We start from the raw sequence: 12,988 nt of genomic DNA, 5'->3' as shown, positions 1-12,988 counted from the left end.
GAAATTTGATGTCATCAAGCTTCATGAGTCCGGTCAATCTTAAAATCATTTTCGGTGTAGTTTTCAGCAGAATTAACGATATTGATTGTTTGACTACTTTCGTGATCTTTAATGAATCCAGACATTCATTATCGTAGAGGAAGACACATCATTCCATGCCTTGTCAGCCATTCTTAAATTTTTTTACTTTTTTTTGGAATATTTTTTTAATTTTAGAAAAAAAATCTACACTATTTATGGAAAAAAATTCAAGTTATTGAGGGATTAGAAAAAAAAAATCGTGAAATCAAGTTTTTTTTAACATTGAGTGTATAGGAAATTTGAAGGGAATTTTTTTCTTCTTCGAGATATCGAAAAATTCGTGAAATCGAGGTTCGAGTTAGCGAGGTACGACTGAACATACATACATATTGTATATACAGAGTTGCACATGCGAGTTCAATAATCTCCCCGAACCCAGCTCAGTAGACGTTCGTACGGACTCACAAGTATTTCTTCAAACATGTAAAATGATTGGCGATTTCATACACAATGGACCGACGGTTGATTGTCGAAATGAGTTGTGGTCGAATGAATTGTAAAAACGTTGAATAGAACAATGTGAAAAGCACGTTTTGCATAATACATACAAGGTATCTGCAACATTTTAGATTTTCAAATTCATGACTAATTAAAAGAACTTTTGATGACTTAACGAAGTTACTAGTTTCTCCTGACAAAAACAGAACAATACATTTAAAAAGCATTATAATACATTCATTGAAATGGTAGGTTAACCAAAACAGTTATACTCTGCATCTTCATATTTAGAGATTTTAAATTTAAAAAACAGAGGAAAAAAAAAAAAAGAGTTGAAACAATAAAATAGCCAAAAAAAAAAAAAAAAAAAAAAAAAAAATAGACAAGCAAATAATTTTTCTTCTTTTTTTGCAGAATTATATTCTAAAAGATACTTTTCTTGTTCATCGGAAAGGAAAGAAATACTCCTGATTTTCCTGTTCTCATTTCGGAATTTAAAAAAAAAAATTCGCCACTGACTGGGTTGCTTCAGCTAGAATTTTAAATTGATAAAATAAAAAAATAATAAAAATTCCGAAATCACAGAAGTTGAAAAGATAATTCACTCTAGAAATGATGTTTTTTTCTTTCATTTTATGAAAGAACACCATAATTTTTAAAGAACATGATAAAAAAATTTTATATTTTAATCAAATATGACTGTGTGATTTTGTTACAAATTCAGATATTCGGAAAACCATGAAATTAAAAGAAGGGGTAAAATTCATTTTGAAAATTCGGTGACCTAAATCCATGACTTTTTCAAAAAAAATAGTTAAAATCATGACATTTCATGACAAATTTTGTTCGATACCGAATTTCATGACTTTCCAGGATACTCTATACAAGTCGACATGGTAAAGAAAACAATCTCATTTTCGAAACGGTAAAATTAAGCACTTTTTAAGAACACCCAATGAAAAAAAGTCCCTTTAAGTGTTTCGAAATAACGAAAAGAAGCATCTTTAAGCACCTTTTTAAAAACGTTACTCACAATGTATAATATAAAAATATTGAGAATGACTCTTTATTTTTGGACAATAATTGTTTATGTACACAAATGAAAGAAAAACAATGCTGATATGATTATTTACAGAAAAAAACATTCCGCAGTTATTTTAGTTTTATTTTCCTCCTTTGATGAAATGTGCTGTCTAGGTGGACCAGTTAATCTCGCTTGGAAACAACATCGACTGAGCAGAGCTCGCAGCGGATAAGTTCGAAATCTCTGCTCCTGCAAACAAATCAAAACTCTTTTAAGTAACAGTTACTCAAAATGACTCTTTTATCGAGTTTGAACTCGAAAGGGAAAAAGTTTCGACAATCGTGTCAAACTGAATTACTTATTTAACGAATAAATAACTTACCTTCAAACTTAATTTAATAACCTAAAAACAAATTATAATAATTTATAATTATTAAATTTATTATAATTATTCATAATTATATTTAATAATAATTTAACAAACTTAATTGTGTCACAGAGTGAAAAACCCTGATGTTCTAAAAATTGATATTAATTTATATATCATACATATTTCATGTTTAACATAACTTTTTGAACTAACATTTATATTGACAAATGAACAATATGACACCTTTTCAGTAACTACTGAAGAATATGACACCTTTTCAGTAACTAATGAAGAATAGGACACCTTTTCAGTAACTAATGAAGAATGACACCTTTTCAGCAACTACTAAAGAATATGACATCTTTCACAGTAACTAATGAAGAATATGACACCTTTTAATTCACACACAAAAAAAAAATTTACTTCCTACAAGAATCACGATATTGGATTTTAAAATCGCGTGAATAGGTATAGCGATGTTCTGTTTCAAAACAGTGTCGATACAAATCGTGATATTGGATTTTGAAATCCCGTGAATCGTAATTGCGATGTACGATTTTCAAATTGCGTGAATACGAATCACAACGCGTAGCTTTAAATCAGGTAAGTACCAAAATCAATGTTTGATATTAAAATCATGTGAATAAGATTAACAATATTAGCAGATTGCGAAGCACAAATACAAACTGTGATATTAGATTTTTAAATCTCGTGAATCGTAATTGCGACGTACGATTTTCAAATTGCGTGAATATGAATCAGAACATGTAGCTTTAAATCAGGTGAATTCCAAAATCAATGTTTGATATTAAAATTGTGTGAATGAGAATCGCAATATTAGAAGATTCCGGCGCAGTTCCAATCAAATAAAATGGTGAAAGAATCGCGTAAGACTTGATTCTTCACGTAATTGAAGAAGAATGTACGTAAATGTTGCGTTAACGGGATTTAGAGAAGGCTTCAAAATTTTTTTCGGATTCGTCTGATAACCAATGATATTGAGATAAGCGGAATTCTGCGATACTCGTGCAAAAATCGCATGCACTGCTTCTAGTTTTTATTCCGGCTGTTTAATGATGATTTACAAGATCTGTAATATTATATAATAAATCAGAAGATCATAAAGACACAGTTTGTATCGATATATATGTTTAGAGTGAAAAGAAAAGGCATATTTTTGAAGTAATGTATTGAAATACCACAATTCTATAAATGCCAACCTGGAAGTCCTAAAGTGAAGGTGAGACAATTTTATTTAAGCGTTACATAATACCAACCAATGCGTAGCCAAATCTTTCAACAAAACATAAGCACCTTTTAAGTACTTTTTAAGCACTATGTACACAAAGAAAATAATTTTCAAAGACTTTACATGATCATGATAAGATAACCAGTTTCTGACAAGGAACTCTTTTCTTGATTATACTAGCCACCATAAAAAGACCGAGAGATTTTTCAGTTAAATTTCAGACGGTGGAAAATGAAGCCCGAAATTGAGAATATCGCGCAAAATGCAGCAGAGTTGCACACAAGAGAGCAATAATTTCACTGAACTCAGCTCAGTGGATCCACAAGCGGACTCACAAGTACTTCATCTAACATGTTTTAAAAGGTTTCTAAGATCTTTAAATTGGATAAGAAGAACAATGGCATTGTTTAAATTTGAAAGAAAAAATTTCATAAATTTTTCCTCTTATTAATGCTTCTTAAAAATAATATTTCTATTAAGTAACTTTCAGAAACATTATTAAAATTTATCAAATTGTGTTCTCCATTGATCTTTCTTTTCAGTGCAAAGAGAAGTAACAGTTCTACCAGTTTGGTTCGAAATTGGCTAAATATGAGTCTATAACAGGCCAGTTTTTCATTAAAAAAAAAGAGCACATTTTAAGTATTTTTCATGCATTGAAAAAATATTTTTAATCACATTCGAAAAAAAAAATCATAATTAGGATTTGTGCAGCAATAAAAATTCTTTCTATCGTTTAAAGTGCTTAATTTGCAACAGGGTTCCCACTCTATGATGAGATTGAAATTCAAGGACTTTCCAGGACTTTTCAAGGACCTCAACAAAATTTTCAAGGACCTTAATCTAAGACCAATTTTAAAAATTATTCTCTTCTATTTTACTAGAAGCAACAATGCTTGTTGTGGCAATAATTAATTTCAAATATAATACTTAAATGCTTTGCCTATATAGAGAGAAGAGAGTATATGTATTATGGACTAAAATTTATATTTTTTTAAAAACAACCCTACTGGTTTTACATATTAATTCACAAAATCATTTTCAGCACAATCTATAACAAATGGTAATGAGGTGTTAATGGTGAAATCCTTTAATCCTGTGTATTTCCATGTGAAGACTGCATGAAAGACAGAGCTAAATCTTAGGTATTTCATACTCCATGACTATTCCATAACCCCCTCCTCTCCTCTATTAAACATCGTTTCTGAAATTATTCATCCATAATTTACACAATCTTCTCTAAATGTTATGCAGCAACAATTCTTTCTGAAAATAAAAATTAGAAGGAACATATACCATTTTCACCATGTTTAAAAGCATTATTCGTTATGTGTAATCCACAACTGCCAATGAATATGACCTGGTGGGAATATTTCACTTTTAATTCACACTGAAGCTTCTAATAGAATTTCCAATTGACATAGGGTCCATCCATGGATAATTGAAGTATTTTAGAGAGCTTTTAACCATCATCCATGCATTTGTAAAAAGAGGACAAAATATTTTCGGCAGTTCCATGACCCATAAATTGGGAGGTAAGATACTTAGTGCAAACTTTATTATCAATTCCTTACCATAATGTCCATCTGCTTAGATTGTAGAGACTGATTTAACGTCTCATCAAAGAGTACAGTGTAGCAATCAACATTCTTCAGCTCATTTATAAGAATCCCTTTGAAGTATAGTGCCAATCCAAAGGAGCCCAAATAGGCTCACTTTGTGGCACTACAAAAAAATTGTCTCGCTATACAGCTATTAGCAAACATTTTGGAGAACAATTTACTAATCCCTTCACAGAAGTTACATGAATAATTACTAGTGATGTACTTCAGACTCCAGAGAATTTCAGCATCAAGCACATTCCTTTTGACCAGATAAGAAGACAATGTTACCTCGGCCACTAAAGTTTCTGTTTCACATGGGGCACACGATGTTGAAGGAGTATTTACACCAGATGAATTAGATGTCTTTGGAAAAAGAGAACTCAGGGCATGAGATTGCTTTTTTGATTGACCTTTCTTTCATGTGTGATTTCAGAGCAGATTCTTCTATTTTTGCGATATAGATCTCCTTCATGCATAATCGGCACTTGGCTCTGAACTTCTTTTCGGGCATCGATAAAATCCATTCTTAATAAGCTTGATTATCCATCCATTGGGGATTAAAATAGCACTTCCCAGGCATAACTAGTCTAAACTACATAACACAAATACGAAGCCGTGCCTTTGTGAATACGCTTTACAATAAAGTTTTGAAATGACGCAAACGTAAGGACAAGTGCGGATGGTAAAACAGCAAATTTATTGAAAACTACAAGGTACATATTGTTACGAAATTCGAGAGTATTCCATTTTCGATAAGAAAAAGAAGATCTAAGCATATGCGACAGAAGATGAAGTGGAGTCTCGCCCCGAACGCATTGATTGTCTGCTGTGCTCCGCGCTTGGCAGACACCAAGACGCTAGGCCCGGTTGGAAACGGTGGCGTTAAAAACCATGTGAGAGAGCTCGGGAACAAAACAAAAAGAACGAGAAAGATCCGCGGGTGCTTTATAAAAAGGGCCGCCGGCAGTATTGGACAAATTCAAGGACCTATCAAGTTTTTCAAGGACCTAAGACGTTTTTCAAGCACTTTCAAGGACCTAAATTTAACAAAAAATAATTCAAGGACTTTCAAGGACTCTCAAGGACCGTGGGAACCCTGTGCAAACATAAAATCAATAACATTTTCAAAAATTTGACATAATCATGATGATATAACTAGTTTCTGATAAATATTGCAGAGAAAATTGTGAAAATGCATTTTTTTTGTAATTTAGAACAACAATCGATATGGCAAAGAAAAAATCTCTCTTTAAAAGAGAAAATTAAGCACTTTTTACAAACACCGATGAAAAAAAGCACCTTTACGGGCTTTTAAAAAACATAAATAAAAAATAAGCACCTTTAAACACTTTTTAAAAACGGCATGCACCCGTATAAGAATGTGCACCGAGGAACGGATATTGGAATGTCTAGATTTTGTAATATTGGTTTTAGAATGGCCTATGCAGGGCCTACAAAGGGTAAGTAATGGATATAAAATATCAGGTGAATCTGAAAATTCTACACCGGGCCGATATTGGAAAAATGCCTTTCGAACCGTTACTGAGCCGAGATTCATGACTATTGGCCCAATAAAAGCCCAAGTTATTTTGCTCCCAGGGTTTATTCATTCTTCAACATGAGCATACACCCATAACAAATTAATATGCAGTCAAACTTATATATAACAAACTTCCATTTTTCGAATTTTTTCAAGGAACCAAAAACATTTCGGAAATTTCTTCATAAAATAACTTCCAATAGAGAAATGAGTTTTCTATTTAATGAACTTTTCTTTGAGATCCACTTTCCCTATTTCCCAAAATACTTCAAAACTTTTTAAACAACTCATTTTATGGGGGGAAATGACCTTGAATTAATTTTCGAAGCCACTGCTTTATGAAGTGTATTACTGTTTTCTCTAAAAATTATCTTAGAGAAAGCAGTAAATTCCCTTTTTGTTTGCATTTCAAACGAAAAACTCAGTTTAAATGAACAGATTTAATCCGTAGAAATTTAACTTAAGAACGCATGTGGTAATGTATGTTTAAAATTACTTTTATAATAAATGCACCTATAATTTTATACATAAATTTACCCTTTTCTTAGTTGAAAATGTATATAGCATGATTGTGTAACACTGGATAATGTTTTGCTCTATTCTTGCTTTCCATGCAGATTTATTTTATGGTTAAGATTTATAAAATAAAAAGTACTAGTTTACAAGATAAAAGTGCTTCATTTGCTATTTTTATTATGTCTGGTGCTTATGAATTTAAAACCTGTTTTGTGTCGTTTAAGTGTTTCAAAAGGGGATTTTCTATTTAAAGTATTTTCTATACAACGAACTTATAATCAGGATTTAGCGACTTCATAAAATAGAGGTCCGACTGTAAAACGACTTGCTAAATGAGATGATCATAACCAAAGGAATAGAAACAACACAAAGGACTTACGTTAAGTCTTCGACGACTGAATACAGATGATCCAACATTCTTTGCGTCCCCTTGGAGACAACAAGACTGGGAGGTTTCAATAATGGCAGGACGTCTGGATGATCGGCACTTTCGCTGAACGAAGTCTCCAGTAGCAAATAAGATTCCACCTGGTCCCACAGATGAGGATTTCTACTATGTTCAGGTTCTTTGCACTGCCTCTCAAGTAGCCTTGAAAAAAAATCAAATAATTTAATACCTTACAATGAGCAATAATTGAAGTCCTGGGGGTCACAGTAACTTTGCAACAATTTTTTTAAATAAAGGTATAATCATTCATTTTGTGGATGCTTTAGATGCTCATTTAACTTATAATCAATACTTTATCTTAACTTATAATCAATACTTTATCAATACTTGATTTTTTTTTAAATTTTAAAAAAATTCAAAGTTTTTAAATCCCTAAGGCTCTTTTATTTTAACATATTTCAAAAAAATTTTTTTTCCTTAGTGCTTACGATATTCATCTTAACAATTTTGTGCATTCATTTGCTGATATATCAATTAGAATATTTTTTATTGATTATTTTGTAAAAAAGTAGAAAAAAATGGTTAAAAATTCTTGTTAGGTATATATAACATGCTGCAAAAATTGTAGTAGAGTAGGGAACCGATTATCCGGAACGATCGGGACCATCCCTATTCCGGATAACTGATTTTTCCGGTTTCCTGAATCGCTACAAAAAGCCGTTTGTTTATTGTTGAACCCAACAAAAAAAAAAATGTTTTTTTGGAAATAATCTTAAAAAGAAGAAAAAACAATGAAGGAATACACTAATGATTATTTCCAAAATGATGGTAAGGTAAACATCTTTCAAAAAAGAAATCCTATAATCTTATAAGGAAAAAAAAATTTTTTTTTTAAAAATGGCGCGAAAATTTATCGAATTTTGTTCCGGTTTTTTGGTTTTCTGATTTCCAGATAACGGGTTCTGTACTGTACCCCATGAAATGCTTATTCCATGCACAGTTTAACAAAGTGCATTATACTTAAGGTAAAAGAGTTTACTTCAAAGCGTTATCTTAAATAAAAAAAAATTCCTTAGGGATTTAGTTAAGATTAAAACACAAAATTATCATCTATGAGAAAAAGAACTTTAAAGTCCGTCTGCTGAGCAAGTTTCTGTTTTAGGGCAATCTAAAATCATTTGCAACTTTTTTAAAAATGTAGATAGAGAGATGATTTTTTCCCCAGGGCATTTGAAATAGTTTGAAGTTTTATAATAACCAAAAAAAAATTTTCTCTTGATATTTTGGTCATTTTTGGGGTACTGTGACCCCTTAAAGTTCAAATAAATACAGTTGAACCTCATTAACGCGAAATATCGCTTTACATGATACACATGTTTCGTCCTGTGAGTCAGCAATCAATTATTATTCTATTTTATATATTTAACATGAAATTTTAAAGCTGATTATCACTTACAGGGTGGCCACTCAAATCAGATTTCAAATTTCCCTGATTTTTCCAGTAAAAATCTTACAGCGTGCTATTTTTTTTTCCTATCATTAATTGTAGGTGGGTACAAAAAATGTGTCAATATTATGAAGTATTTTATTTAAAATGTTATTCTCAATACATCATATTGAATAGATGTGGAGGAAATAATACATTTAGTATTGTAGAATATGTTGTTTCTAATGAATAAATTTTTTTAAAAAATGTTAAATAGTTTTTGTACAAAATGTACCAAATAGCGAATACAGAGTGACCCTTGGATAAGTCCTGTTAAAAAAAACCTTGGATAAGTACTGTTTAAAATATTTTCATTGAGCAAAAGAAAATAATTCCATGTGATTATACATCAATAAATTTTTACATTTATTTACATTTCAATACAGAGCCATTTTATGATGTATTTGATCCAAACAGTGCTCTTTATAAAATACACTGATACAATTTTCTTTCAACCAATATCCAAAGTCAAATGTTTAAATAATGTTGTTTGTTTTGAATTAGCATTATTATTTTAAGAGATATCCAGTATTTGTAAAGGCAAAATTGTCAAATTTTGCCTTTATCGTCCAGTGACCGAGAGAAGTCACATAGAAAATCTGAAACCCATATGTACAAAAATAAGTTCCTTCTACATTCCACGTAGCTTTTGTCCATAAATTATTTTTCATTCAATAGTTATAGCCGTTTGTAATCGCTACATTCATTTTGAAATACACTGCGCAATACAATCCCCCTTTTAAGCTTGGACAATTTCATTTCTTACACCAATAATGTAAAAAAAAATTACTATTGCCCTGTGATAACTAGTGTTCTGGCTTGGATGCCCGTAAAAAAAATATCTAAAAACTGCATTGCTGATGGTTTCAGATTGTTATTATTTGCTTCAACACCAAAATAAACCAGCAAAGTTTATTTATTATAATATATATATATATATATATATATATATATATATATATATATATATATATATATATATATATATATACATATATATATACATATATATATACATATACATATATATATATACATACATATATATATATACATACATATATATATATACATACATATATATATACATACATATATATACATATACATATATATATATATATATACATAGAGAGAGAGAGATAACATTTTTTTTATTATTATTAAGAGTAAAAAAATGTAAGAAGATTCATAAATTTATTCCTTTCTTTAAAATCTAATAATTCAGGGTTGCCACTCAAATCTGTAAAAGAAATTCTGTGTGTTTTCCCCCTTACACATTATAAACAATATCTGGGTGGGTAGCGAAATCTTTCAACAAAAAATAAGCACCTTTTAAGTACTTTTTACGCACTCAAAAAATTTTTTAAAATTTTCACTATACACATTAACAAAATGCAAAATAATTTTCAAAGACTTTATATGATCATGATAAAATAACTAGTTTCTGACAAAGAACTCTTTTTTCTTGATAATATTAGCCATTAAAAAATGATCCAGAGATTTTTCGGTTGGATTTCAGAGGGTGGAAAATGAAGCCAGAAATTGGTAATATCTTGCAAAATGCAGCAGGGTTACACATGAGAGTGCAAGAATCTCATCAAACATGTAAAATGATTGGTCCAACGAATCATATTCCAACGGTACGCCGAAATGGATTGTGGTTGAATGAATTATGAAAATGTTGAATAGAACAATGTGAAAAGAATGCTTTTGCATAATACATGGCAAAAATGGACATGGTAAAGAAAAAAATATAATTTTCGAAAAGGAAAAATGAAGCACTTTTTAAAAAAACCCCATGAAAAAAAGCACCTTTACGGGCTTTTAAAATACTGAAAATTGAAAATAAGCACCTTTACACACTTTTTAAAAGCACTACGTACCATGAATATATTGAGAGAAAATATACAATCATTGTGCTCTAGTCCGAAATTATAAAACAATTTGTCATAATAAAGAAAGGATAACGAAACTGAGTAACTAAAATGGATTAAAAAAATTCCAACATTCCAAAACTCTTGAGGCATAACTCTTAACTCTTGAGGTTTCAAGTTCCTGAATTGGAACATCCAATTGACAACACTCAGAAACTAATAGAAGAACTTTGAAGATGCACCTAATGATGGTCGGTTCAAAAAAAAAATTGGATATTTTTTATCCCCAATTGCTTAAATTACGATATTATGAAAAATGGATGAATTCTTCGACAATGATAATTCTCAGGGCTTACGAATCCAACATTTTATTTTTAGACACTAGCTTTTTTCAATTTTTGAATTTTCATTCCAGATTCTAAATTTAACAGGATCCAAGTTTAGAAAAAGATTTATACTTGTTTATTATTTTATTTCGTTTTTAGTTTCAAAACGCAATATTCTTATAAGGAGTGGTAAAACTTTGTAGCATTTTTAATTGAATGTTACCATTTCTTAATATTTAAGCTGCTTTTTTTAAATAATGCGTTAAAAAAAACAAGATCACTCAAATTTGGATTCTATTAAATGTTTTATAAGTCTCTTTGGAATCATTTAATTGCACCAATAATAGAAGTATTTTTGGAGGAATTAGAAAAAATGAAAAAAAAAACAGATCACTCAAATTTGGATTCTATTAAATGTTTTATAAGTCTCTTTGGAATCATTTAATTGCACCAATAATAGAAGTATTTTTTGGAGGAATTAGAAAAAATGAAAAAAAAACAGATCACTCAAATTTGGATTCTATTAAATGTTTTATAAGTCTCTTTGGAATCATTTAATTGCACCAATAATAGAAGTATTTTTGGAGGAATTAGAAAAAATGAAAAAAAAAACAGATCACTCAAATTTGGATTCTATTAAATGTTTTATAAGTCTCTTTGGAATCATTTAATTGCACCAATAATAGAAGTATTTTTGGAGGAATTAGAAAAAATGAAAAAAAAACAGATCACTCAAATTTGGATTCTATTAAATGTTTTATAAGTCTCTTTGGAATCATTTAATTGCACCAATAATAGAAGTATTTTTGGAGGAATTAGAAAAAATGGTGCGTGGCTTAGAAGATCAAATCTAGAGCTTTATCACTCATATAATGAACCTGACATCATTAACTTTATTAAAAGACAAAGAATAAAATGGGCAGAACATGTTATTAGAATGAACGAAGATCGTACCACAAAAAGAGTTTTCAATGCTAGACCAGTTGGCACATGCAAAAGAGGCAGGCTGAATTTGAGATGGATAGATGGCCTAGAGAAGAACCTTTCGGTCTTAAAAACTAAAAATTGGAAAACACTTGCAAAAAAAAGGTTAGCTTGGAAAAAACTTCTTGAGAAGGCCAAGGCTGTCGAGCTATTGATGATGATGAATAATAAATATTTATACAAGTTTATTTGGACGAATTATGAATTATAGTAGTAGTCCAGATTCTACTAAATTATAATTTACAAAATTCTTCCGATTATTTTTTAAATGATTAAATTTAGCTTAACTATTTTTCTACTTTATAATTGAATAATAAATAGCTGTATTTTAATCGTTCACATATTTCCATTTCACTTTTTTATTAGTAAAGGGGATATATTTTTCTTTTTATTTCCCTTTCTTCTGTTCACTGATATGCAAAAGCACAATGCATTTAGTCTCCTCGTAAATCAAAGAGAAATCGAAACCAGCATGCCACTGCTTTATGTTTCATTGACAGCAGCTTATCGAAAAACGATTCTTTCGAACACACAGGAGAAAATGAAACATTTGTCCTTTTTCTGCCCCCTCTCTACATTCTCCTCTACTCGAATTCAAGGATGAGCCAAATTTTCACTTTTTTCAATTGTTCCAGTTAACAAAATGGTGAAAAAATGGAGCGAAATGTTTTCCCGTTTCCTGAATACCGGATAAATGGTTCTGTACTGTAGTTTAGTACAGCTGAAATATCTTCCATAAATATCCCCATCAGGGCGCGTAGCCAGATTTTTCAACAAAAAATAAGCACCTTTTAAGTACTCCTTAAGCACTCAAAAAATATTTTTAATCACTTTAAAAAAAAATCATAATTACAGTCTGTGCAGTAATTAAAATAATTTTTTTCTATCGTTTAAAGTTCAAAATTTATAAACATAAAATCAATAAAATTCGAAAACATTATCACCAACTTCATATAATCATGATAAAATAATTAAATTCATATAAAAAAAATTCAGAGAAGTTATGAAAATCATGCATTTTTTTTTTGTAATTTAGAAAGACAGTCGACATGGTGGTGTTGATCTTTCAGTTTACATAATATACTTGCAAAGTAACACTAACAGG

The 12,988-nt window shown here is 30.0% G+C and overlaps 1 protein-coding gene across 9 annotated transcripts in view; it reads right to left on the bottom strand.

The window, feature by feature from the left end:
* The window catches only part of LOC107446389 (ATP-dependent RNA helicase TDRD9), a 52,711-nt gene that overhangs the window by 8,314 nt on the left and 31,409 nt on the right, over window positions 1–12,988 (bottom strand). For 7 of the 9 annotated variants that reach the window (XM_087153967.1, XM_087153964.1, XM_087153969.1 and 4 more), the window contains 2 exons: window positions 7,202–7,411; window positions 1,570–1,792 (listed from right to left, as the gene is read on the bottom strand). In XM_087153967.1, the coding sequence (XP_087010093.1) occupies window positions 7,403–7,411 (9 nt within the window). In that variant the 3' untranslated portion in view covers window positions 1,570–1,792; window positions 7,202–7,402. Of the gene's footprint in view, window positions 1–1,569; window positions 1,793–1,925; window positions 1,947–7,201; window positions 7,412–12,988 lie in introns of those variants that run through there. The other 2 variants (XM_087153966.1, XM_087153957.1) reach the window with 2 other exon arrangements.

Source organism: Parasteatoda tepidariorum, chromosome 10, assembly GCF_982258835.1.
Source record: "Parasteatoda tepidariorum strain Cologne lab strain chromosome 10, Ptep-v5.0, whole genome shotgun sequence".
In the NCBI taxonomy this organism is placed as follows: Eukaryota; Metazoa; Arthropoda; class Arachnida; order Araneae; family Theridiidae; genus Parasteatoda; species Parasteatoda tepidariorum.
This window is presented reverse-complemented; position numbering and strand designations above follow the sequence as displayed.